This window comes from Poeciliopsis prolifica, unplaced genomic scaffold (assembly GCF_027474105.1).
Source record: "Poeciliopsis prolifica strain line A6 unplaced genomic scaffold, Auburn_PproV2 SCAFFOLD100, whole genome shotgun sequence".
NCBI lineage: Eukaryota > Metazoa > Chordata > Actinopteri > Cyprinodontiformes > Poeciliidae > Poeciliopsis > Poeciliopsis prolifica.
Genome location: NW_026562475.1, coordinates 179,882 through 207,836, shown reverse-complemented (window position 1 = coordinate 207,836; position 27,955 = coordinate 179,882). Strand labels below are relative to the sequence as shown.

The 27,955-nt window shown below is 40.7% G+C and overlaps 1 protein-coding gene across 3 annotated transcripts in view; it reads left to right on the top strand.

Moving 5' to 3' along the window:
- Positions 1-27,955, top strand: part of cdh5 (cadherin 5) — a 101,094-nt gene that overhangs the window by 58,095 nt on the left and 15,044 nt on the right. For all 3 annotated transcript variants that reach the window (XM_055023415.1, XM_055023414.1, XM_055023413.1), the window contains exons 7-13: positions 1,723-1,830; positions 2,545-2,690; positions 2,838-2,971; positions 6,341-6,450; positions 6,596-6,698; positions 26,637-26,767; positions 26,855-26,969. In XM_055023415.1, the coding sequence (XP_054879390.1) occupies positions 1,723-1,830; positions 2,545-2,690; positions 2,838-2,971; positions 6,341-6,450; positions 6,596-6,698; positions 26,637-26,767; positions 26,855-26,969 (847 nt within the window). The remainder of the gene's footprint in view (positions 1-1,722; positions 1,831-2,544; positions 2,691-2,837; positions 2,972-6,340; positions 6,451-6,595; positions 6,699-26,636; positions 26,768-26,854; positions 26,970-27,955) is intronic.

The following is a 27,955-nucleotide window of genomic DNA, read 5'->3' as shown; positions in this document are numbered from 1 at the left end:
TAATGCAGCAGAAAGAAAATAAACAGGATAAGAATGCCTTCTCATTGCAGAGCTTGTTCAAGATAAATGAAAATCAGAATTAAACTTCTCTGATTAGAAATACGATCACAAAGGAGGCCAACGTTGGTTTTTATCTTTTAAGTTCAAAATTCCTGTGGGGGAACAACAAAGGAAAATGATTCTGATGTTTCAAGTAAGACAAATAAGTTGCTGTTACTATTGAGGTGGAAATGTAACATTTTAGGAAATGAGAGAAAGTGTGTAGTACCAAAGCTTGAAGTCAAGCCGTGTTTTTAACAACCTTGGACAGATTCAAAGTTGATGCTATGATGAAACAAAGTAATTTTGAAGCTTCATGTTGAAAACAAACAATAAAAGTCCAACCTTAAAAAAATTCATATAGAATAGAAATGCTCAACCTGTCTTTAATCTAGACCTACATATCTGCTGTTACTGACATATTTTGTTCTAGAATGATTTTACGTTCACAAATGTATTTATTTTATTGTCCATGTTGTATACGCTAACTGCTTCCTCACATGCTCACTTTTATTAACTTTAATACTCAAATGTTTAAGTCATAATGAACCTTTGGCACATCATTTCCATTGCAATTATATTTAATGAATTGACCAAATTCATTAAATATGTATATTTGTGAATAGCACCGTTAGCATAGCTAGCATCACTGATTGGAACAGTGTCTACAGATGTTGAGCCTCTAGTATTTTCAGGGCTTTAGGCACCACATTGATAGCTAAAATAATAAATGAATAGATCACGTACCTTAATATGAATCAATGCACTCAGTCGAAACCATGTTAGCAGAAGCTAACTACAGTCTTCCTTAATTCCATTTTTGTGGAAACATCCAATCAAAACCAAGAAAAATAAACACAGCTCTTTGATTGGCTGACTCAGCTGTATGGCTCAGTGGTAGAGCTGGAAAGTTTTCCTAGGTGTTGCCAGGCTGATAGCATCACTAGCTTAGTGGAGTTCAACAACTGAAAGGCCCAGACTGCTCTTAATTATTATGCAAAACAAATATTTCATTTTTCTCCATTTCAACATGAAGACGTTGGTTGTGCTAAGCAGCAGAAGGCTAACACTGCAGGTGTCTAGACATTAAGTCATCTAACATATTATCTAATGACATTTATGAAACATCTGTTTGGCCATTGTAGTAATTTAACATGTAAACAGATGCTTACAGATGTAACTCTAACCCTAACATTAAAAGTCTTACACATATTTTTAATATTTAAGTGTGAAGCAACTTTTCAGCTGTAAACTAAAAAATTCCAAAAATGTGACCCAACATTGCAGAATGATGTCAGTGTTTGTTTCAAATTCTATTTTCAATTTCTGCTGAGAACATTGTCTCATAAATGAAAAAGATGCTGAAAGTTATGGGAAACATGTTTGTTCTGTTGACTTCTACTACAATTCTGATTCTGGAAGAGGAATCCACCAGAATATTTGAAAACGCTTTAGCTGAACTTTTATAAATGATTGAGTCTCCTGGGTTGTTTTACGTTTACAACCTTTTCACGCCTGAAGTTCTCAGCAGTTCCCGTTCAAAGGTGCAAAAACAAGAACACTCCACATGCTCTCTGGAGGATAAATCCAGCTTTAGAGCAGATTGGCTTCAAATGTGCAAATGACATGATGTCAGGAGGTTGGAAAAAGCAGTGGCTCACTCACCTCCACTCCTCTCCGCAGGCTTTAGACTACGAGACGCAGAACAACTACACTTTCACTGTTAGGGTGGAGGAACGGCTGGAATTTGCTCCAGCAGAAAATCTTAATGTTGCAAATACAACAGCACAGGTAAGTCCCTCATCGACTAGCATAAGCAGAGCTGGAAGTAAATGGGAAGTTCTACATTTCTGATTTAGAGATTGGAGCTCACTAACATTATTTCTGTATTTTGTTAATAGTCAACAAAAAAACACAAACACCTTGTTTTAGAAATGAAGACACATTGATACTGTTTGCAAATAAAGTACAGCCACAAAAACCCCAGAAGACAAAATTAGATGCAGATATTTCTGTGCAAAAGTCTTAAACCAAATCTAAATTTCCTCTCATTTTGAAGCAAATGTCAAATGAAGATTTTTGCACAATACAGGATTACTGCATCATTATCGAATCCACCCTCATTCAAAAGCAAAAGGGCTTAAAGTGTTTCACTTATTTTTCCTGATTATTAAACATGATCAAGTTTAAATGCCAAAAGAAACAAAGATGACTTCAAATTTTGGGAACATTTTTTATGAGAAAAGGAAAATCACACTTAACCCCAAAGCAAAAAACAAATGAAAGTTTAATATGTGAGCACTGGAAAGAGGGTCACAAATAGTCCCATAAAGTCAAAATATTTAAGTTTAGAAAGGTTTGAACTGAGATGTTTTGAAGGAATTCAGAATGTAAAATCATCAAATAAATAGACTGTCCAACTAAAAGGGCAGCAGAGGAGAAAGTGAAGTAGACTATTTAGATCATGTCCAAATCAAGGCATTTCTCTTCTGTACTATGCTGCAGGTGACCATCAAGGTGACGGATGTGGACGAGCCGCCGGTTTTCACTCTCTCCGTCTATAACTTCAGTGTTCCAGAGGAGCAGATGGAAAAAACAATATTAGGGAGAATCCAAGCCAGAGACCCGGACGGAATCAGGAATCGCATAAAGTACAGTTCCCCTTCCAGCTGTTGTCCAGCTGTTGTCCAGCTGTGGTCCAGCTGTGGTCCAGCTGTGGTCCAGCTGTGGTCCAGCTGTGGTCCTGCTGTGCTGTGCAGAGGCTCGTCCTGCTGATCACTAACTCTCGTTGTTTTCAGATACTCCATTCTGGAAATGGGCTTACCCTTTAGGATTGACCCGACCTCTGGTCAGCTGTCGGTTCTGAGCAGGCTGGACAGAGAGGTGGAGGAGCAGCACATGTTTAAGGTTAAGGCGGAAGAGGAGAATGGCGGTACGTCACACATCAACACTGAACCAACACGTCTTCACAAAATAAAGATGAGAACATGTATGTATTTTTGTGAACAATTTTCATTTGAAAGTGTTACAGAAGAAGGGCTTAAAGTGGACAGTATGTTCGTTTCAGTCGGATTGTGACACATTAACAGGGTTTTTATCACAGATTGCTTTAACACCTGCTTCCAGCGCTCTGGAATCGGAGACTAAGCAGGAAAATCACCTTAGGAAGTTCTCTTGTTCACTCAGCTTTCTGTACTTTTAGATGAGCAAGTGAATGAAATCCAGAGATTTATTTTAGCTGCTTGTCACAATGTTTAGTGAGCACAACGGTCCCCTGAGCTTTGACTAGGTCCTCCATATATAAAACTTTTTCTTGTGCCGGAGATATTTTTAAAATCAGAGAGAGCAAAGAGAACTATCAGCAAAGAAGCAAATCAAAAGAAGTTGATGCTGAATGCATCATAAGAGGCACTTTAATAAAAACTACCTGTCAAACACGGAGGGCGCAAAAAGAAAACTTTTCTGTCACTTGACCTTAATCAAATCCGTCACAGAAGCATATTGCTCATATCTAATTATAACCACTGCTAAAGAAAATAGTAGTCTGATCAGGACTCTAAGCCTAAAACACAAAATCTAATATTTATGAGCAGAAAAATTCTAATATATTTGGGAACTTGGTGGAAATGTAGAGGCTGTTTTTGTGACAATTTTTTAGCTGAGTGTTCAATAATGTAATACTCAGTAGCTTCCATTGAAGATATTTTAAGTAGTTTGTAAATAGCAAAAGGAAAATATAATGAGTGTATGATTTGAAATGTGATTGTTTTGTCTAAGAGCCTGAGAACACTGATTGGAACTCTTGGTATTGCACTTCCATCAGGTGTCATGCATGTTCAATGAAACCACATCATCACTGACACTTGATGCTATTCTAGCTACTTTTCACTGAATAAACGTTACAATGTGTTGATTTTTTTAGGAGAATTTGGATTTTGTGTGTATTTTTTCAGTTAAGTGGGTCTCTGTGTTGTCGCTTCAACGCCTTGATTGTTTTCAGTTGTTTCCCCTGATTATCTCCCTGTGTATTTAACTTCACCTGTGTCCCCTCCTCTCTGTTCCATCCTTGTCTTATGTCTTTTGTCTTTCCAGTTGTGTCATGGCTCTGCGTTCCTCCACTGCTCCACTGCAGTGAACTCCACTGTCACATTGCAGTGGAGTTCACTGCAGTGAGTTCCTAGCCTCATCCTTCACCTGTGCTGCCTGGATTTCTATACTCTTTGATGTCACCATTAAAATGACCATTTTCACAATAATCTGACTTCACTGTAGCTCTAATCAAACAATCCACAATTTGTGCCATTTTTAGAGTAAAACCTTTCTTAGCCAGTGTGAACAGTATGACCGTCTCTGCTTAGACGTTCTGAGGCTTCCTAACTACCTTAATTTAATAGATTGCAGATGCAACGTGTAGCAGATGTTTCCTTAATGAAACACACTTCTATATGGAAGTGCTAGAATGATTACAGACTCAAAGTGTCGCCCAGAAGTTCTGCCTTGTTATGAAGAGACTACCAAGCAGTGGCCACTATTGTCTCTTCAGAGTGGTTCAGCATCGGTCACTGAGCTTCAGTACGCTATGAATTCTGACTTTAATCTCAGAATTCTGACTTTAATCTCAGAACTTTTTTTTTTTTTCCCAGTGGCCCTAAATCTCGTCCATAGAAAACAGCCACAAATTCACAAGTCCATAAAGTTGTGCAACTAAATGTCATTATAATCATTAATATTAAGATTAATGTCACAAATCTATGCAGAATTGTGGAGCCACAGGAGGAGTACTGTGCGCTGCACTCTGTCACCAAACACAGGGCCGTAACACACAACCTGGAATCTGGGGGGGAAGGATGGGGACTTTAAAATTCTTAGAGTTTCTCAGACAATAGTATAACACACACACAAATTATTAATGTTTTTCTTTTTGTACTGCTGTAACTATTAAACAGTGCCCCTTTCAGTTCAACCATAAAAGTGGAAATACATTATTATTACTAACATAAAATAGTTTGCAATTAAGTAAATTTGGTGGTGTTAGCAGCTGCTGAGAGTAACTAAAAATGTTACTTTTAATGTAACTTAGTTACTTTCCAATCAAGTAGTCACTAATCTAACTTTTTCAAGGACTAATCGGTAATCCGATTAAAGTATGCCATCACTGCTCATAAGTAATTCTTTACCAAGAATTGGAAATTCTTTTAAGTCAATAATTCCTCAAAATGGATGAAAATGTACATCTTTACTGGCATCTCTACTGACACTTATGAGAAAACTTGATGTAAGTGAAATAATCTGCCAGTAGATATTTATTTACATAAATATTTACATTTCATTTATAAGTGAAATGTAAATATAGTAAGTCAACAATTCCCCATCATTGTTGCAGATCAGTTGACTTAAAACAAGCTCCTATAACTTGCTTAAAAAGTCACTTGCACATTAGTTTTGTCTCATTTCAAATGTACAAAAATATTTACGCGAGAAGCTAAACCAAAATGCTGTACCACAACAGCCGTGATGCACAAGTGTGTCTTGTGTTTGTGGCAAGTCGTCTCATTTTCTATCCTCCGGTGTTGGACAGTGTTGTGTCTGCAGGTGTCTCTCTGAACCAGGCCTAGGATGGTGCAGAACGGGTCGCTTTAACAAACAATGTTTTAACAGACAGTGTCTGTTTCCATTGTCTGCTTGCTATGTAAACTAGTGTAACACAAGCAGCAGTATCACTGAAACCAAGACATGAAGCCGAAATGGTAGAGCACATAACATCCAAAAACTGCTGTATTGTTATGTATCCTAATGTTGCAAAAAGGCCAAAGTATTTCTACATCAGTGGTTTCACTAGCAAATGTCTCACCTTCATCTGCATTTGTGTTTTATTGATCAAACTTTGCTTGAAGTTGACACATTGTTCCAACTCGTGTTAAATCCCTTTTCACTCTACAATTAGCCGTTAAGCTAGCTAGGTTAGCAAAGCAAAGCGGTTAAGCAAATGCAGTGTCTCGCTTTACTTTTGCTAGATTTGGCCTGAGTGACATCATCTATTGCATACTAAAAATATAAACTTTCTGTAAATGTGGTGACAAGTTGAGGCATCATGTCAGTAGGAAGCTGAGTTTACTCAGTGTGCTGACTCTCCTGAAACCCACTGTTAAGAAAAACAACACAGAAATTATGGGAAAGCCAAAACCAGAAGAAAACTGAGCAATATTTTTTTCTTCATTTACAGAAATGCAGCTTATGGATAGACTGCCGACATAAAATTACAAAAACATCCAGATATTTATGAAATGTCTCTCCTCTGTAGGCCTGGCATCATTTGCTGAGGTTTTTGTAAAGGTTCTGGACATCAATGACAATCCACCTGAACTGACTGCCAACGATATCTTTGTGTGTGAAAACGACGTCAGAAACACGGTGAGAGGAGAACATTTGAAATACCTTTTGGTTACTTTCAGATTCAGCTTTTAAGAAAACAGACATTTGCATTGAACTCAATTTCATGGTGTATTGTATGACATAATTTGCTATAGTCTGTGTGTTACTTGTTTCCTGTTTGTAGGTGATCGGTATCTTGGGAGCTTCGGACAAAGACGATCAAGCAGCTCACTTCACTTTCAGTCTTGCTCGTCCCAGCTCCAACTTCTCCATCAGAGACCACGACAGTAAGTGCTTGTAATAATTACCTTCCTCTACTGCGTCTTAACCTGTTGATCCAAGCTAAAACTGAGGGCCCGCTACCTTGTTGGTAAGCAATGGATGAATGCTGTGTTCATCAACTGTAACTGAGTGCTTTTGTAGTACTTTTTGTGCTTCATTATTCCTCAGAGAATAAAAGTTTCTTCATTGTTCCTCTGTTTTATTTTTTTTATCATTTAGTTTTTTCAATGAAGTACAGGGCAGTTCAAATTCCCCTTGTTAAAATAAATTTACCCTTTTGCCATAAAATATTATTTTAGAAAAAAAAAAGAGGACAGCTTTTATAAATGGCAGACACATTGCAATGGATAAAATCTTATTGTTAACATCTGGAAATTTTGCGTGTGCAAAACACTGGAGGGCAAAAATGCGATTATTTTCCTTGTCATCTGTGTCCTCAACTGCACTAGAACAAATCAGTTAACAAAACAAAACCTAGAAATGAAGTTGTAATTCATTCAGGTCAGAGTGTCACAGCAGAGAGAAAAACTATTGAACAACTCAAAAGCACTTCTAATTCTTTTTTTTCTCTCTGTGTGTCAGCTACATTATGCACGAAGCATTGCCATAGTGACTGATAACTCAGCTATCATGTTTCAACCATAAACCATGCAAACACAAAGAACAGAATCTGTTACTATTTCATGTTTTTTGTGATTTTTAATAGCTGATCATCTGAACACAGGGAGGGTTGATTAATTACATTTTTACTGCTCTGAAACACCAAATTCTGAAGCACATCTACATGTTACTGTTGTCAAAGTCAAGCTGGCATAACTGACTCACTTCCTTCTCCATCACTATTTTTTCATAAAACTTTTTCCTGACCTTGTTTAGTTGTTGCCATTTTTGCAGAAGCAAATCATTGAAGACTTAGCTAAGTTGACAACTTGTCACTTAAATCTGATGGTGGTAAACAAGTAGCATGCTAATAGCCCCGCCTCCCCATACTCCCCATGTCGCCTGGTGTTTGGTTTGCCACCTTTGATTTCCCAATTTTATTTTGTTTTCAGTTTTTTCATTTTATCTTTAGTGCAGGGACTGTTTATTTCTTTAACCTTTTAATCGGTGTCATACTGAAAGAATAAATCAAAAACTCTTAAAAATTCTAGAGGGATGGGGTGTGCAGTGGTGGCGCAGGTGGTTAGCACGGCCCACGTTTGGAGGCCTCAGTCCTCGACGCGGACATTGACTCCCGGTCCCAGCGACCAATTACTGCATGTCTTCCCTCTTCTCCTCACCCTCTTTCCTGTCAGTCTACTGGAAAAATAGCACCGCAAAAACTGAGGAAAAAAAAAAATTCTAGAGGGATAGTGATAAATACCACTTTCAAAGGTGACAAATTATGAATTTTTGGAAACTGAATGAAAATATTGATGGTGATGTAAAAGTTGCAGTAGAGTTTGTTTGTTGTAGTCGGTGTTTGGCTGATTTGAAGCCAAAGCTCCAGATTGGCTTCTCACATCTAAATCATTTATATTCCTTTGGAGAGATTTTAAATCTTCTCATATGATGAGATTTCTGCCTTTACCATTGGAGAATTTAAAAAGAGTTAAATTCTTTCTTACTCGCGAGAACAGACAGAGATGTGCTTTCAGTTACAATCTCCTGCTGCTCTGAAGCACATTTGTCTGCTCCTCTCTTTTTATTGTTTTCAGAATCCCTAATCACAAAGAACGCTGTAGCTCTAAAGGGAAGGGAAAAACACTTCATCACACAGCTACAGCGCCAATGACAATCACTAACTAAAACACAAGGTATCTTGCACTTGATAATCTCGTTCCAGACACAGGGTTAAACAGAGCAAGTTGTACATCTTCACGGTCAGCTTTATAGCAATCTAGCAGGTCAAAGAGGCCTTGCTTCCCGCTGAGAGATAACCCTGCAGAAAGCTGCTATTACCGCTTTCCTTCAGTGAGGCCTTCTGAGAAAGGAATCAGAGTAATTCAACAATACAAAAACATTCTTAATTCAAAGATGAAATTAAACAATAAAAGCATATAAGAAAAGATACACTATAAAGATACATGAAAATAACAAATATTTGACTAATAACATCACAATTTATCCAACAGGTACAAAAAGAATCGCATGACTCCTGCCGTTTCAGCATTGACATGAACACGTTTCATCATTTCAAATAATTTTCATCCTAATTTACAGTGACTGGCTTCTTTTGGTACACAATTATGATTCATATCTCACATCAATGAACTAAACTACTTTCAGACTGGAGATGAAAGAATTGGATATAAATTTGAATTAGCATCAGGCATATAAGCTACATTAGCATAGCCCATCAGGTTTTGATTGTGTGGTGTTACACTGTATCCATGTTTCCAAATTAAGTTAACTGACATGTTTGAGCTAATTTTCAGATGAAATGAAAAGTGTTATTTTTGGGATTTTGTTTTAATCTTAATCTGCTTTATCCTAACCCAGTCTGGTGTTATTTGCTCATTAATGATTTTTATTCAACGTTATCAAACTAAGTGGGCACAACGCATTTCAGATTTTTATTTAAGTCAAAATTATCTCAAAATTTTCTTTCACTGTACTATTATACACTCATTAGCATTTCTTTATCACATAAAATCGCATCAAAATAGTTTTGAATTGCAATGTGACAAAATGATAAAATGTATAGGGTGTCAATACCTTTGCAAAGCACAATTTAAAATGACAGCATTTTGGGTTATTACATTTTATCTGAAAACAATTAACAAATGTTCAGAGCCTCAGGTGAAAGATTCAGGCAAAGAGTTCATATTTAAGTGGAACTTGATCAGCTTTAAAAGCAAGAAAAACAGAGAAATCCTTTCCAGCCCAAATCTCAGCCATTTCTGGTCTTCACATGCCTGGAGCAGCTGACATCTGAAGGTTATTGAAGAAGAGGGGAATAAAGGAGAGCAAAAGGAAGACAAGAATGGAGACCAGAGAAAGGTTAAGACATTAAGGAGTGGTGTAGCAAAGAGGAGGCACCGGGGAAAAACTGCATTAAAAGACAAACACCAGAGTTAAAGATAAAAATTAAGTTTCCACTCATGATTCCTGAGAAAAAAAACCTGTGTGAGAATGACATTCACAAAGAATAAGCAAAAGAGAATATTACAGGAAAAGTTGGCAAAAAATGAAGTAATAAACGAGTGGGGAGAGTGTGAGGGTTGGGATGAGGAAAATAAAAAAGAAATTACATGAAATAGCTGTGAGGCAGACTGCATGAAACACAAAACAAATTGAAATGTCAGCTGTTGAAAAGCCATGAAGGGTGAAGAAGATGGAGAAAAGAGACTGAAGTGGTTTGTTGGAGTTCCCCTCAAAAGTATCCACAGATGCTCCCCAAATGCACAACCTTCAAAGTAAAAGCTCCTGAAATATTAATCGTCCGTCACTTCTTTACATCTGTCATAAACAACCTTCAGTGGCAGGAAGTGACATGATGACTGTTCTGTGTGTAGCAGTATTTAATGTAGTAAAGGACTAGAAGCATCTGGGATCGGAAGACTAAATTCATCTACTGGAGCTGTTGTCAGTAATTAAAAATAATAACTGCTGTCAATACTATGTATTTTAAAGGGAAAAATTAAGTAAATATTACAAGACAGAACATACAAAGAAAATACAATATATACACAGTACTGCAGTAGATCTTCAATATAGTTGTGCACAAAGAGTCCTTCACTTTCCCCGCTGGTCAGCACAGACATTTAAAAGTCCATGGTGCGCTTGTTCAGATATTTAAGAGAAAAATGTCCAAGCGTAATTCATGTTGGATGAAAAGATTAATGAGTTGTGTGTCTATGTAAAGAGATGGAGGGTGAAATATTATGGACCATCAGTCTCCTACCAGACCAGTATGGAGTCAATTTCAGGTTCTCCTGGCTCCAGCCAGTTGGCTGAAGACAACTAGTCACCTGACCCTTTTTGTATTGAAATGAACAGGACCAGTAAATTACCAGTCTGCTAGTTAACTAGATGGTTTTTCAGTTATATCCAGAAATAAATGCAATTATATCCACAATTAAAGCTGCAAGCAGCCTCGAACGGCCCTCGCAGCCAAGCGCCGCTCCGGCCTATTGCCACGCGGGGTACTAGCAACCGTCGCCTCACGTCAGCCACCACAGAAGCTCTCACGCAGTTTTCAGCTCCGCGGAAGCTGTTGCTCAGTTTCCATCAACGCTGGCCACGTGCTAACACAGAAGTTGTTGCGCAGTTTCCGCGCCCGTCCACCAGGCGGTACGCACTGATGCGTTCGGAGGCGCTCCTTGACGATGCAAAAAAATGTGGTGCAGATTCATTGGTTTAGCGAGGAAATATAGCTGGCGGATTAATGTAGGACGCGCAGTGGAGCCAAAAATATATTTCAATGCTGTTGTTCTTTAGAGGTCAACAAAGGTCATACGTATCCAATTTGGCGTCAGTCGGAAGATCCACGTGTCATTTACAGCCGATCATATGCACATGGCGAAGTACTACAGTTGGTCATTTTTCATCATTTTCAGCTGTGTTTCTAAAGCACTCTATTTCATTGTTGGAGTAATTCTTACTCAGAGTGGCGAATTACTGAAATGGTTTGTAAGAAGTAAGAAAACGCTACATTTACTGCATGATTTAATTCAACAAAAATTATCTGAGACATTTCTATCCTTTTAGAAATTTCATGGCAACGCTCTCACAAAGTTTTCACGCCCATCGCCCGTGGATCTGTCATTGGTGAGGAAACTGACACCTACTGGCGAAAAACTGATATTGTTCTTCATCCTGTTTATCTGCTGTTTCATTTGTGGAGCAATACTGACCCCAAGTGGCGAATTACTGAAATGGTTTATAAACGCCAAAAATGGGATCAAAATCTGAACTTCAATCTAAAATGGCCGACTTCCTCTGGGTTTAGACCGTCGCTCCAAGAGACTTTTTTGTAAGTCCTGACATGGTAACACGTGTACAAAGTTTCGTAGTTGTAGGTTAAAGCATGGCTTGGGCTGATCATTTAAAATTTTCTAGGGGCGCTATAGAGAAATTAGCCACACCCTACAAATATTGTGATGGATTCCTGTCGGGGAGTGGATGAAGATTCATCCTTGTGAGTTTGGAGCAGCTGCGCCCAAAAATGTGGAATTGAGAGCCAAAACGTATGGCTATGGCGTTACGGGTCACTTCGCCACGCCGCCACGCCCAGCTGCTCCATCGAAGCTGGTCGGGGTTGGAATCCTCAACACACCAACATGTCTTCTGTGTCTGGGCACAGTTTCATGTTGATGAGGTCAAAGGGGTCAGATAGCGACCGTTCAGAGTAAAACATGACACTTCCTTTTCTCAGGGGGCGTGGCCTAAGTGATGTCATCATTCGACCATAGGGTATTGTAGGACACTCGATGATGATCAATCACAGAAACTCTGGTGCCTCTGTGAGTTTCTGTGTAGGAGATATAGCAGTTTATTTTTTATGGGGAGTAGGTGAACTTTGACCCCTGCTGACCCCCTTCAGCATACTCAAAAAACTCACCGTTTTGATAACTTTAGATGGGACATGCCTTATGAACAGACTGACGGAGTTTGAAGCGATCAATCGAAATCCCTAGGAGGAGTTTGATCAAATACGAAGGCTGTAAACGCAAAAATGGGTCAAAATCCAACTTCAATCCAAAATGGCTGACTTCCTGTGGGGTTAGACAATGGCTCCAAGAGACTTTTTTGTAAGTCCTGACAAGGTACACACGTGTACAAAGTTTCGTAATTGTAGGTTAAAGCATGGCTTGGGGCTGATCATTTAAAGTGTTCTAGGGGGCGCTATAGAGAAATTAGGCCACAACCACCAAATATTGTGATGGATTCCTGTCGGGGAGTGGAGGAGGATCCATCTTTGTGAATTTGGAGCAGCTGTGCCCAAAAATGTGGAATTGAGAGCCAAACGTATGGCGATGGCGTTACAGGTCACTTCGCCACGCCGCCACGCCCACCTACTCCATCGAAGCTGGTCGGGGTTGGAATCCTCAATACACCAACATGTTTTCTGTGTCTGGGCACAGTTTCATGTTGATGAGGTCAAAGGGGTCAGATAGCGACAGTTCACAGTAAAACATGACACTTCCTGTTCTCAGGGGGCGTGGCCTAAGTGATGTCATCATTCGACCATAGGGTATTGTAGGGCAGCGATGATGATCAATCACAGTAACTTTGGTGCCTCTGTGAGTTTCTGTGTAGGAGATATAGCAGTTTATTTTTTACGGCGAGTAGGTGAACTTTGACCCCTGCTAACCCCCTTTCAGCATATTCAAAACTCACCGTTTTGATAACTTTAGATGGGACATGCCTTATGAACAGACTGACCGAGTTTGAAGCCGGTCAATGGAAATCCCTAGGAGGAGTTCGATCAAATACGGAGGCTGTAAACGGCAAAAATGGGCTCAAAATTGGACCTTCAATTCAAAATGGCCGACTTCCTGTGATACTTGCACTATGACATTAATTGTAAATTTTGAGCATCTTGGGGAGCTCTACAAGTGTACCAAATTTCATGTCTCTACGATGAAGTAAGTGAATAGCAAAGGGTCCTTTGAAAATTTCTAGGTGGCGCTATTGAGCCATTTCTTGTGGAATTTTTGCGACGACTTTAAAATACGTAAATTTGAAACAGGCTTAAGGCCTCCGCCAAGTTTGGTGAGTTTTTGAATATGATAAAGCCCCCAAAAAGCCAATTCATTTGGAGGGAGAATCGTAATAATAATTAAGCTGCAAGCAGCCTCGAACGGCCCTCGCAGCCAAGCGCCGCTCCGGCCTATTGCCACCGCGGGGTACGAGCAACCGCCGCCTCACGCCAGCCACCACAGAAGCTCTCACGCAGTTTTCAGCTCCTCCGCCCGCACCGCGGAAGCTGTTGCTCAGATTCCATCAACGCTGGCCACGTGCTAACACAGAAGTTGTTGTGCAGTTTCCGTGCCCGTCCACCAGGCGGTACGCACTGATGCGTTCGGAGGCGCTCCTTGACGATGCAAAAAATGTGGTGCAGATTCATTGGTTTAGCGAGGAAATATAGCTGGCGGATTAATGTAGGACGCGCAGTGGAGTCAAAATATATTTCAATGCTGTTGTTCTCTTTAGAGGTCAACAAAGGTCATACGTATCCAATTTGGCGTCAGTCGGATGATCCACATGTCATATACAGCCGATCATATGCACATGGCGAAGTACTACAGTTCGTCATTTTTCATCATTTTCAGCTGTGTTTCTAAAGCACTTTATTTCATTGTTGGAGTAATACTTACTCAGAGTGTCGAATTACTGAAATGGTTTGTAAGAAGTAAGAAAACGCTACATTTACTGCATGATTTAATTCAACAAAAATTATCTGAGACATTTATATCCTTTTAGAAATCTCACGGCAACGCTCTCACAAAGTTTTCACGCCCATCCGCCCGTGGATCTGTTTGTCATTGGTGGAGGAACACTGACACCTACTGGCGAAATATTGATATTGTTCTTCATCCTGTTTATCTGCTGTTTCATTTGTGGAGCAATACTGACCCCAAGTGGCGAATTACTGAAATGATTTATAAACGCCAAAATGGGGTCAAATCTGAACTTCAATCTAAAATGCCGACTTCCTGTGGGGTTTAGACCATGGCTCCAAGAGACTTTTTTGTAAGTCCTGACATGGTACACATGTGTACAAAGTTTTGTAATTGTAGGTTAAAGCATGGGGCTGATCATTTAAAAGTTTCTAGGGGCGCTATAGAGAAATTAGGCCACGCCCACCAAATATTCTGATGGATTCCTGTCAGGGAGTGGATGAGGATCCATCCTTGTGAGTGTGGAGCAGCTGGGCTAAAAATGTGGAATTGAGAGCCAAATGTATGGCGATGGCGTTACAGGTCACTTCGCCACGCCGCCACGCCCACCTGCTCCATCATAGCTGGTAGGGATTAGAATCCTCAATACACCAACATGTCTTCTGTGTCTGGGCACAGTTTCATGTTGATGAGGTCAAAGGGGTGAGATAGCGACCGTTAACAGTAAAACATTACACTTCCTGTTCTCAGGGGGCGTGGCTTAAGTGATGTCATCATTCGACCATAGGGTATTGTAGGACACCTGATGATGATCAATCACAGTAACTTTGGTGCCTCTGTGAGTTTCTGTGTAGGAATTATAGCAGTTTATGTTTTTATGGCGTGTAGGTGAACTTTGACCCCTGCTAACCCCCTTCAGCATTCTCAAAAACTCACCGTTTTGATAACTTTAGATGGGACATGCCTTATGAACAGACTGACCGAGTTTGAAGCCGATCAATGGAAATCCCTAGGAGGAGTTCGATCAAATACGGAGGCTGTAAACGGCAAAAATGGGGTCAAAATCTGAACTTCAATCCAAAATGGCCGACTTCCTGTGGGGTTTAGACCATGGCTCCAAGAGACTTTTTTGTAAGTCCTGACAAGGTACACATGTGTACAACGTTTCGTAATTGTAGGTTAAAGCATGGCTTGGGGCTGATCATTTAAAATTTTCTAGGGGGCGCTATAGAGAAATTAGGCCACGCCCACCAAATATTGTGATGGATTCCTTTCGGGGAGTGGATGAAGATCCATCCTTGTGAGTTTGGAGCAGCTGGGACCAAAACTGTGGAATTGAGAGCAAAACGTATGGCGATGGCGTTACAGGTCACTTCGCCACGCCGCCACGCCCACCTGCTCCATCGAAGCTGGTCGGGGTTGGAATCCTCAACACACCAACATGTCTTCTGTGTCTGGGCACAGTTTCATGTTGATGAGGTCAAAGGGGTCAGATAGTGAAAGTTCACAGTAAAACATTACACTTCCTGTTCTCAGGGGGCGTGGCCAAAGTGATGTCATCATTCGACCATAGGATATTGTAGGACACCCAATGTTGATCAATCATAGAAACTTTGGTGCCTCTGTGAGTTTGTGTGTAGGAGATATAGCAGTTTATTTTTTACGGCGAGTAGGTGAACTTTGACCCCTGCTAACCCCCCTTCAGCATACTCAAAAACTCACCATTTTGATAACTTTAGATGGGACATGCCTTATGAACAGACTGACCGAGTTTGAAGCCGATCAATCGAAATCCCTAGGAGGAGTTCGATCAAATACGAAGGCTGTAAACGGCAAAAATGGCCTCAAAATTGGACCTTCAATCCAAAATGGCTGTCTTCCTGTGATACTTGCACTATGACATTAATTGTAAATTTTGAGCGTCCTGGGGAGCTCTACAAGTGTACCAAATTTCATGTCTCTAGGATAAAGTAAGTGAATAGCAAAGGGTCCTTTGAAAATTTCTAGGTGGCGCTATTGAGCCATTTCTTGTGGGATTTTTGTGATGACCTTAAAAATCAAAATTTTTAAACAGGCTTAAGGCCTCCGCCAAGTTTGGTGAGTTTTCCAATATGATAAGGCCCCCAAAAAGCCCCCCAAAGAGGTGGGAAGAAAAATAATAATAATAATAATAATAATTAAAGCTGCAAGCAGCCTCGAGCGGCCCTCGCAGCCAAGCGCCGCTCCGGCCTATTGGCCACCGCAGAGTACTAGCAACCGCCGCCCGACGCCAGCCACCACAGATACTCTCAGCAGTTTTCAGCACCTCCGCCCGCACCGCGGAAACTGTTGCTCCGTTTCCATCAACGCTCCCCACGTTCCAACACAGAAGTCGTTGCGCGGTTTCCGCGCCCGTCCACCAGGCGGTATGCATCGATGCGTTCGGCGGCACTTCCTGACGACGCACAAAAAATGTGGTGCAGATTCGTTGATATAGCGAGGAGATATAGCTGGTGTATTAATGTAGTTGGCGCAGTGGAGTCAAAATACATTTCAATGTTGTTGGGGTGTTTAGAGGTCAACAAAGGTCATACATATCCAATTTGGCGCCAGTCGGATGATCAACGTATCATTTAGAGCCTATCATATGCACATGGTGAAGAACTGCAGTTCGCCATTTCTACACCCCAATGCGGTTTGGTCAGCAGCCAGCATTCACAGAGTTCATCATCTTATCGTTTTAAGTCAGTATTCACATGATGAAACCCATATATATGATAGAATAACAGTAAAACTCACATTAGAAAAAACTGGTGATTGCCTTTGAAAAGTGGGCGGGGCTAGGGTGAATTCATCAAGTGACCATGGAAATGTGTTCAGGATTGTTCTATAGAGAAACACAGGAAGTGTGATGCAGCTGTGATCTTGCATTTGGAAGTTTTTTAATGTTTATGTTTCATGGCAAATAGTGAAAGTTTTACACTGAGCCACGCCCACATGCTTGATGTTAACTGCAACTGAGATCTAAATGCAGTGCAACTTTAACATTTCCTAAAATGAGTCAGGAAAATGGTAAAGGTTAAGATGTATCAGTTTAATAAACCCTTCTGATCAGTAATAAACCAAGGGCAATGCACATTCAGAGAGCACAGTTAACTTTCAGTACATTAGAACAAAAGCACAGGTTTAATCTCTCTCAATAATTAGGTATTAATCACAGCAAGTGGTCCAAGTAAATATTACAACCCCAATGTATCAGTCTTAAGAACTCAGAACGTTGTAAGATTGTCGCTCCCAACAATCGTAACCGATCATCCTGTAGTGTGTGGTGTGTTACGACTGATCGAGTTCAGTCGGTGGAACGTCGGGACCGCTTTGATCTAAATCGGGGATATTGACTGTCTTTAATCATCTTTGCTCATTCATCCAATCTCTGTGGTGTTCCTCCGACTTTTTTTTTTTATCTTTTAATGAAAGATAATTATAAAATTATTGCACAGAGTACATCTGGTTGAGAAGCACATTCCAATCTTTGGTTGAAATGGCGCATTTGATTTTATTCTGCAGTCATAATACAATTTTAAACAATATAATAAGTTTCAATTAAAGGAGCTGGAATAGGCTACGTTAAGCTTTCGCGGTCAGTTGGGGAGAAAGGATAACTCCCATTTGATTTTCTAAAAACATTGAAAACAGTATTTTTTATGAAAAAAAAACTCACCTCCATGTTGCGATGCAACAAATATAATCCTTGCTTACGATATATCCAGTTCTTAATCAAGGGCTTTGATTTTTGGTTACGTCTTTTTTGGGTTAAAATAAGTCCGCAAACTAAAGTTACCAATTCAACGTCGTTGTCCATGTTTGTTTGTTTACTCCAAATTCAGCTGTGGTAGTGCAGAATTTTAATTTGAAGGTATTTCGTAGCTGGTATTAGAATGTGTTCGAGTGAAACCTCACACTCTTAGAACGAACCCGTTACACCTACGATTTTAAATAGGCTAGTGTGTGTTCTCTCACGTTTTCAGAATTGGCCGACTTTTCTAAAATCGTGTAGTGTGAACTGAGCTTCACTCACCGCATCTCCAGTTACCACTTTTAAGACGAACGGCAATAAAACTCCTCTCCAACAGACCGTTCCGGCTCATGAGCGTCATTCGGGTCTGCAGCTCCAAAACCGAAGCAAACGTTAGCGTGGTCCGGTTCTGTGGCTCCATAAACCAGGCATAATGTTTAGGAAAACTTAGCTGCTCCAACAGTTTAGCAAAAAAAAAAGTACAGTCCACAGCGTAATGCGCCGAACCTCAACCATGTAGGGTCTCCTGCCGACTGCCAGTACGTACAGTAAGTATTAGCACAGCTACAGTACGTGCAGTCCTTCTCAACCAATCAAATTGCTTAAATTTGTTTTTGCCCTGACTGGCCATTAAGGCAGAGACGAGGGAAATGATGCATTTACTTGCGGTAGGAAATAACAGTCATTAACAAAACGCTACATTTACTCCGTTTTTAAGCCAACAAAAATTATCTTAGGGCTTACATATAACATTTCAGGTTAAATGTAATCGCTGTCCTTTTGGAAATCTCACGGCAGACGCGCTGGAAACGTTTTCACGGCCGTCCGAAAAAAACCGAACTTGATCTGTTTTCTCATTGATGGAGTACCAGTGACTCCTGCTGGCGCAATAATGGTATTGCGCCAGCAGTACCACTATTGCGCCACCAGGGGCCAGTCGTACTCCATCAACACTGACCAGAATGTGTTACTCAGCGGAGCTGAGTAACACAATAAAAGTTTTGCTGAATGACGATGTTTGTATTATTTATAGCCAAAATTAATGAATGTTTGTACTCTAACCCACAAAACAAAATTATTAAAAAAAATAAAACTTTAAAAATAAAATTGAGAGCCAAACGTATGGCAATGGCGTTACAGGTCACTTCGCCACGCCGCCACGCCCACCTGCTCCATCGAAGCTGGTCGGGGTTGGAATCCTCAATACACCAACATGTTCTGTGTCTGGGCACAGTTTCATGTTGATGAGGTCAAAGGGGTCAGATAGCGACCATTGACAGTAAAACATGACACTTCCTGTTCTCAGGGGGCGTGGCCTAAGTGATGTCATCATTCGACCATAGGGTATTGTAGTAGACCCGATGATGATCAACAACAGTAATTTTGGTACCTGTGTGAGTTTCTGTGTAGGAGATATAACAGTTATTTTTTTACGGCGAGTAGGTGAACTTTGACCCCTGCTAACCCCCCTTCAGCATACTCAAAAACTCACCGTTTAGATAACTTTAGATGAGACATGCCTTATGAACAGACTGACCGAGTTTGAAGCCGATCAATCGAAATCCCTAGGAGGAGATAGATCAAATATGAAGGCTGTAAACGGCAAAAATGGGGTCAAAAACCGAACTTGAATCCAAAATGGCCGACTTCCTGTGGGGTTTAGACCATGGCTCCAAGAGACTTTTTTGTACGTCCTGACAAGGTACACATGTGTACAAAGTTTCGTATTTGTAGGTTAAAGCATGGCTTGGGGCTGATCATTTAAAGTTTTCTAGGGGGCGCTATAGAGAAATTAGGCTACGCCCACCAAATATTGTGATGGATTCCTGTTGGGGAGTGGATGAGGGTCCATCCTTATGATTTTGCAGCAGCTGGGCCTAAAATGTGGAATTGAGAGCCAAACGTATGGCGATGGCGTTACAGGTGACTTCGCCACGCCACCACGCCCACCTGCTCCATCGAAGCTGGTCGGGGTTGGAATCCTCAATACACCAACATGTTTTCTGTGTCTGGGCACAGTTTCATGTTGATGAGGTCAAAGGGGTCAGATAGCGACAGTTCACAGTAAAACATTACACTTCCTGTTCTCAGGGGGCGTGGCCTAAGTAATGTCATCATTCGACCATAGGGTATTGTAGGAGACCCGATGATGATCAATCACAGAAACTTTGATGCTTCTGTGAGTTTCTGTGTAGGAGATATAGCAGTGTATTTATTTATGGCGAGTAGGTGAACTTTGACCCCTGCTAACCCCCCTTCAGCATACTCAAAAACTCACCGTTTAGATAACTTTAGATGGGACATGCCTTATGAACAGACTGACCAAGTTTGAAGTCGATCAATCAAAATCCGTAGGAGGAGATAGATCAAATACAAAGGCTGTAAAAGGCAAAAATCGGCAAAAATAGGGTCAAAATGGGAACTTCAATCAGAAATGGCTGACTTCCTGTGATACTTGCACTATGACATTAATTACAAATTTTGAGCGTCTTGGGGAGCTCTACAAGTGTACCAAATTTCATGTCTCTACGATGAAGTAAGTGAATAGCAGAGGGTAAAAAAGGGTGTTTTTACAATTTCTAGGTGGCGCCGTAGAGCCATTTCTGTTGCAATTTTTGCGACGACTTTAAAATACGTAAATTTTAAACAGGCTTAAGCCCTACGCCAAGTTTGGTGAGTTTTTGAATATGATAAAGCCCCCAAAAAGCCAATTCATTTGGGTGGAAGAATAATAATAATAATAATTAAAGCTGCAAGCAGCCTCGAACGGCCCTCGCAGCCAAGCGCCGCTCCGGCCTATTGCCACCGCGGGGTACTAGCAACCGTTGCCTCACGTCAGCCACCACAGAAGCTCTCAAGCAGTTTTCAGCTCCTCCGCCCACACCGCGGAAGCTGTTGCTCAGTTTCCATCAACGCTGGCCACCTGCTAACACAGAAGTTGTTGCGCAGTTTCCGCGCCCGTCCACCAGGCGGTGCGCACTGATGCGTTCGGGGGCGCTCCTTGACGATGCAAAAAAGGTGGGTCAGATTCATTGGTTTAGCGAGGAAAGAGCGCTGGCGGATTAATGTAGGACGCGCAGTGGAGCCAAAATATATTTCAATGCTGTTGTTCTTTAGAGGTCAACAAAGGTCATACGTATCCAATTTGGCGTCAGTCGGAAGATCCCGTGTAATTTACAGCCGATCATATGCACATGACGAAGTACTACTGTTCGTCATTTTTTTCATCTTGTGTTTCTAAAGCACTCTATTTCATTGTTGGAGTAATTCTTACTCAGAGTGGCGAATTACTGAAATGGTTTGTAAGAAGTAAGAAAACGCTACATTTACTGCATGATTTAATTCAACAAAAATTATCTGAGACATTTCTATCCTTTTAGAAATTTCATGGCAACGCTCTCACAAAGTTTTCGCGCCCATCCGCCCATGGATCTGTTTGTCATCGGTGGAGGAACACTGACACCTACTGGCGAAATACTGATATTGTCTTCATCCTGTTTATCTGCTGTTTCATTTGTGGAGCAATACTGACCCCAAGTGGCGAATTACTGAAATGGTTTATAAACACCAAAAATAGGATCAAAATCTGAACTTCAATCTAAAATGGCCGACTTCCTGTGGGGTTTAGACCATGGCTCCAAGAGACTTTTTTGTAAGTCCTGACATGGTACACACGTGTACAAAGTTTCGTAATTGTAGGCTAAAGCATGGCTTGGGGCTGATCATTTAAAATTTCTAGGGGGCGCTATAGAGAATAGGCCACACCCTACAAATATTGTGATGGATTCCTGTCGGGGAGTGGATGAGGATCCATCCTTGTGAGTTTGGAGCAGTTGGGCCCAAAAATGTGGAATTGAGAGCAAAACGTATGGCGATGGCGTTAGAGGTCAATTCGCCACGCCGCCACGCCCAGCTGCTCCATTGAAGCTGGTCGTGGTTGGAATCCTCAACACACCAACATGTCTTCTGTGTCTGGGCACAGTTTCATGTTGATGAGGTCAAAGGGGTCAGATAGCGACCGTTGACAGTAAAACATGACACTTCCTTTTCTCAGGGGGCGTGGCCTAAGTGATGTCATCATTCGACCATAGGGTATTGTAGGACACCCGATGATGATCAATCACAGTAACTTTGGTGCCTCTGTGAGTTTCTGTGTAGGAAATATAGCAGTTTATGTTTTTATGGCGTGTAGGTGAACTTTGACCCCTGCTAACCCCCCTTCAGCATACTCAAAAACTCACCGTTTTGATAACTTTAGATGGGACATGCCTTATTAACGGACTGACCGAGTTTGAAGACGATCAATCAAAATCCCTAGGAGGAGTTCGATCAAATACGGAGGCTGTAAACGGCAAAAATGGGGTCAAAATCTGAACTTCAATCTAAAATGGCCGACTGCCTGTGGGGTTTAGACCATGGCTCCAAGAGACTTTTTTGTAAGTCCTGACAAGGTACACATGTGTACAACGTTTCGTAATTGTAGGTTAAAGCATGGCTTGGGGCTGATCATTTAAAATATTCTAGGGGCGCTATAGAGAAATTAGGCCACGCCCCACAAATATTGTGATGGATTCCTGTCGGGGAGTTGATGGCGATCCATCCTTGTGAGTTTGGAGCAGCTGGGCCCGAAAATGTGGAATTGAGAGCCAAACGTATGGCGATGGCGTTAGAGGTCACTTCGCCACGCCACCACGCCCACCTGCTCCATCGAAGCTGGTCGTGGTTGGAATCCTCAACTCACCAACATGTCTTCTGTGTCTGGGCACAGTTTCATGTTGATGAGGTCAAAGGGGTCAGATAGCGACCATCCACAGTAAAACATGACACTTCCTGTTCTCATGGGGCGTGGCCTAAGTGATGTCATCATTCGACCATAGGGTATTGTAGGAGACCCGATAATGATCAATCACAGAAACTTTGGTGCCTCTGTGAGTTTCTGTGTAGGAGATATAACAGTTTATTTTTTTACGGCGAGTAGGTGAACTTTGACCCCTGCTAACCCCCCTTCAGCATACTCAAAAACTCACCGTTTTGATAACTTTAGATGGGACATGCCTTATGAACAGACTGACCGAGTTTGAAGCCGATCAATCGAAATCCCTAGGAGGAGTTCGATCAAATACGAAGGCTGTAAACGGCAAAAATGGCCCCAAAATTGGACCTTCAATCCAAAATGGCTGACTTCCTGTGATACTTGCACTATGACATTAATTGTAAATTTTGAGCATCTTGGGGAGCTCTACAAGTGTACCAAATTTCATGTCTCTAGGATAAAGTAAGTGAATAGCAAAGGGTCCTTTGAAAATTTGTAGGTGGCGCTATTGAGCCATTTTTATGGGATTTTTGCAATGACCTTAAAATACAAAATTTTGAAACTCCCTTTACGCGTCCGCCAAGTTTGGTGAGTTTTTGAAAATGATAAAGCCCCCAAAAAGGCCCCTCTTTAGGGGGGCAGAATAATAATAAGAAACAGTAGGAAAACAATAGGCCTTCGCAGCGCTTAGCTGCTCGGGCCTAATAAACAGTAGGAAAACAATAGGCCTTCGCAGCGCTTAGCTGCTCGGGCCTAATAAGAAACAGTACAGAAACAATAGGCCTTCGCAGCGCTTAGCTGCTCGGCCTAATTAATGATGCTACCTGATGTGCCGAGGCTTCGAAGCGTCTGTCGAGTAAAGGAGGGGACGTTTCCGTAAAGCGCGTATCGAGGCTCGCTTCATTTAGGGGACGAGCCGAAAACGATGACGTCCGAGGCCTCGCTGCCCGGCTGTACCGTGTGACTGCTTCAGGAAGTGGTTCAGAGTTTGGCGCGGGGTTTGACAGCTTTATAAAACCCACAGGCTGCATTCAAAATGTGGGTTGTTGTAGGCGAGTTGCGATCAGTTGAGAGAGTGGATAGAGGCTGGATAGTTTGGATAGAGGTTATTTAATTTGATGTTAGAGAGAGACAGACAGACAGACAGACAGACAGACAGACAGACAGATAGACAGATAGACAGACAGATAGATAGATAGATAGATAGATAGATAGATAGATAGATAGATAGATAGATAGATAGATAGATAGATAGATAGATAGATAGATAGATAAGCCCTACAGAAAAACATTATTACACAACATGCCATATCACATGACACTACTATTTTGGGAAAATTACTCACAGAGAATACATTCAAACAATATTTTATTATACACATATGTATAAACATGATTTAGACAAACGATTTCATCCTACACCTTTTGTGACGTCATTCCCAAGAGCCATAATAGAGAAAAATTTTATGCATCACATGTGTGAAGATACAGCTGGCTGTGATTCTCCATCTGGCCAGCAGGTGGTTTCATGAGCAAATGAAGCTTCGAGAAATGAACCCTTTCTTGAACCAGTTGGCTCAAGTGGTTCAATGCTTCATGAGGCTTCATCTCACCATCACTATCCACAATCAAATCTTTAAAAAAAAATAAAGATATGAGCATTCGTCTCATTATCTTAAACACATGTATTGAATTGAAAAAGTTAGATTGTGTGTTTGATAATCAAACAGTTAGCATTGGCTACCACCACCAACATGTCAAACAAACAAAACATTGTGTTCACTACTCACCATGACAACTTCATGGCTCCAAGCTCACTGGATACTCAGATCTACAGGATTTTTATATTGTGAGGTTTTAAAAGTACATAATAAACTAATTGTTTGGAAGCACAAACCTGCAGCTCCTTTGTCTCCAGCACTCTCCATCACACCTGACTGGGAAAGCTGGAGCAGGCCTGAAAAACCACTCCAGGTGCAGTGATTGGCTGAATGCACTGTGTGACTTATTATCACTCGAACCAATGGAGCAGCAAAGGTGGGATTAAGGGCAGTTTTTGCCCTGAGTTACATGTGCAGCTTGCGACATTAGAACCAGAGAGGGAGGGTGAGATGGACAAACGAGGAAAAGGAAAGACGAGGAATGAGGTTTCTTCTGCAGAAGAAACCTCCAGAGGTCAGCCAGGAGAATCCTCACAGAGCGATTAAGAACGAAAATCAAACAGAACAAGAGCCGAATCAAAAAGATAAGAGTGATGGGATGAAAAATTTACCAAAAAAAATCCCATGAGAAAAAATAACTGCATACAAGATTAAATATTCCTGCAATGACAACATGTCAGACCTGTGATTAATGTAATTAAAGGCAACCTGCATTAAAAAATATTTCAGGCATTTTAAAGTCTTTATTACACATACACAAATTTAAGACATTTTAAAAATGTACAAACACCCTTTTACACTATTATTTATTTCTCTCTGGTGAACAGATCTCATCCAGATTCTTCAAATGTTCTCTTTGGGTTTGAGACAAAGCCAGGAGGACAGGATGGGGTGAGGTTGTGGGTGGGTGACGTTCCCTGAAGTTATAGCTTCTTTATTAGAATCAAAGAGACAGATGGAGGTTATGGGTCATGACAGGCAAATGCTTAAAGGAAGTTAAAAGATTCAGTGAAGAAGTTAAAGAACATACTCTAACTGTAACCCAATACTCTTAAACGGAGAAGCTCCACCCAGGATCATAAACTCATTTGTTTTGGGCTTAGACCAATAGACCAATAGAATCCAACGCAAAAGGAATTTCATGGAAGTATACACTTTGAAGTATATTACTGAATCAACTTGAAAGTTGGGTCGGACTCTCCGGTTCGGTGCTCGACTGGCTTGAAACTTACATAAAGAACAGGGATTTCTTTGTTTCAATTGGAAACTTCTCATCAAAGAGGTCAAAGGTCACATGTGGGGTACCCCAAGGTTCAATCCTAGGACCCCTCTTATTCAATATTTATATTCTCCCAATAGCTCAGGTTATAACAGGAAATAATATTAGCTACCATAACTATGCCTTTGACCCCATCCAATCACTGAATAAATGTTTAAAACAGATAAATGTGTGGATGTGCCAAAACTTTCTCCAGCTGAACAAAAGCAAAACTGAAGTCATTATTTTTGGACCTAAAAAGGAACGATCTAGAGCTCTAGATCTAGAGTCAATGCACAGCTTCAGTTATTACAACTAAAACCTGGAGATCAGACCCAAAACCTGGGAGTAGTGATGGACTCGGACTTGAACCTCCAGAGCCACATAAAGACAGTTACAAAGTCGGACTTCTATCACCTGAAGAACATTTCCAGGATTAGATGTTCTTCAGCCAGATCTAGAGAAACTCATCCATGCGTTTATCTTTAGTCACATTGATTATTGTAACAGCGTCTTCACAGGCCTGTCCAACAAATCAATCCTCCAGCTGCAGCTGATCCAGAAGCTGCTGCTCCTGTTCTCACTAAAACCAGGAAGATAGAGACATAACAGCAGTTTTAAAGTCCCTCCACTGGCTCCCTGTAGCTCAAGAATAGATTTTAAAATACTGTTGTTAGTTTATAAATCACTGAACGGTTTAGCACCACAATACATCAAAGATCTGCTGTTGTTGTATCAACCTTCCAGACTCTCAGGTTCTGGTTCTGGTTCTGCTCTGCATCCCCAGAACCAGAACCAAGAGAGGAGAAACAGCTTTCAGCATCTATGCACCAAAAATTTGGAACAAACTTCCATAAAACTGTAAAACGGCTGAAAAACTGACTTCCTTTAAATGTATTATTTATTCCATGATGCATGACTTTGTGTTTTTTTGTTTATGATGTAAAGCACTTTGAAATGCCTTGCTGCTGAAATGTGCTATACAAATAAAATTAGATTTTGATTGACTAATTAGTTTTTCCAGAGCTAATTTGGTCTCTGGCAGCCCTAGTCCAAAGAGCATTTGACGTGCATGTTAACTACTTGTGTTCCCGCTCATCTTGTGCAGATAACACGGCTGCTTTATTGGTGAAGGAGGGCCCCTTCAACTTGGAGGATTCCAGTGAATACAGTGTGGAAGTGCTCATCAGTGATGGAGGCCAGCCTGTCATGAGCAGCAACACCAAACTGCAAATCAAGGTCATTTGAATGAAAGGAGAATGTCCAACATGTCTTCGAAAGCCGTTGGCAACAGAAAGAACCAAATGCTTCTTTCCTTTGTCTCAGTTATGCCAGTGTGACACCAAGCGAATTTTTTCAAGATGTAAGGCCAGTATGCAGAGGATGGGGGTCAGCATCCATGCCCTGATTGCCATACTGCTGTGCATACTGACCATACTAGGTAAGTTTGGATAATTTTTTTTGGTTCATGCATGAACCTCTTTGTCTTTTGTGCACTTTTATTTTTTCTTTAATATAACCTATGTTTCTGAATATTGCTTTTAATTGGAGAAAATAATCCTGTGGAGAATGTTAGAAAATGTGTTTGTTGTAAATTTGGAGAACATTCCCACGAATCTCAGCAGCTGTGTTTCCGTTGCCCATATGACTGCACAAGTTGGAATTTTGAACATAATTCAGATTGACAAATTAGCAATTATGCTATAATCTGGCTCATTTACAGTCGATACAATAGTGTTGATTGTTCATTAATGTGCACTGGCCTTAATAAAGATTAAAGACATCTATTTGTATCCTGCATGGGCAATTGATGTTACAGCAAGTACAAAAAAAATTCAAGACAAAATATCAAAGATTAAAAAATAAAATAAACAACAAAACATACCAGAAGGACATGAAATACAAATCAATACATAATGGGAAAAGTACAGCAGTGTATTTCGTTATTTATTGACAATTGCTACTAACGCTAAATCAGGTTCTGCATTAAAGAGATATTGCTGTAGGAACGAAGGATCTCTCTCTCCTGCTACGTTTTATACTAGGAAGTCTGAGTCTGATGCCAGAAGGCAAAAACTGGAACTAAGCATGTAAAGAATGAGAAATAATGGCTTTAGTTTTCCTAATGATCTGAGTTTTTTTTACACAGTTCTTTAAGTGAGCATTGTTCACACCTATCTGGTATTTCTTGACCTAATATAACACCATATTCCAAATTATTATCCAAATTGGATTTAAGTGTCATAAAGATCACATTTTTTGTTGTGCTATTAAATTTATAGATGTTATTGTGTGTCAGGGCTCTTTGAATCACTAGAATTCATTTCAGAGAGCTGCTTGATTAGTTTGTTTGGTGCAGCTCAATTAAAGGAAATCTACTTAAGAAGGATGTTCCACATTATTAAGTAAGCCACAGGCTTCAAGCCA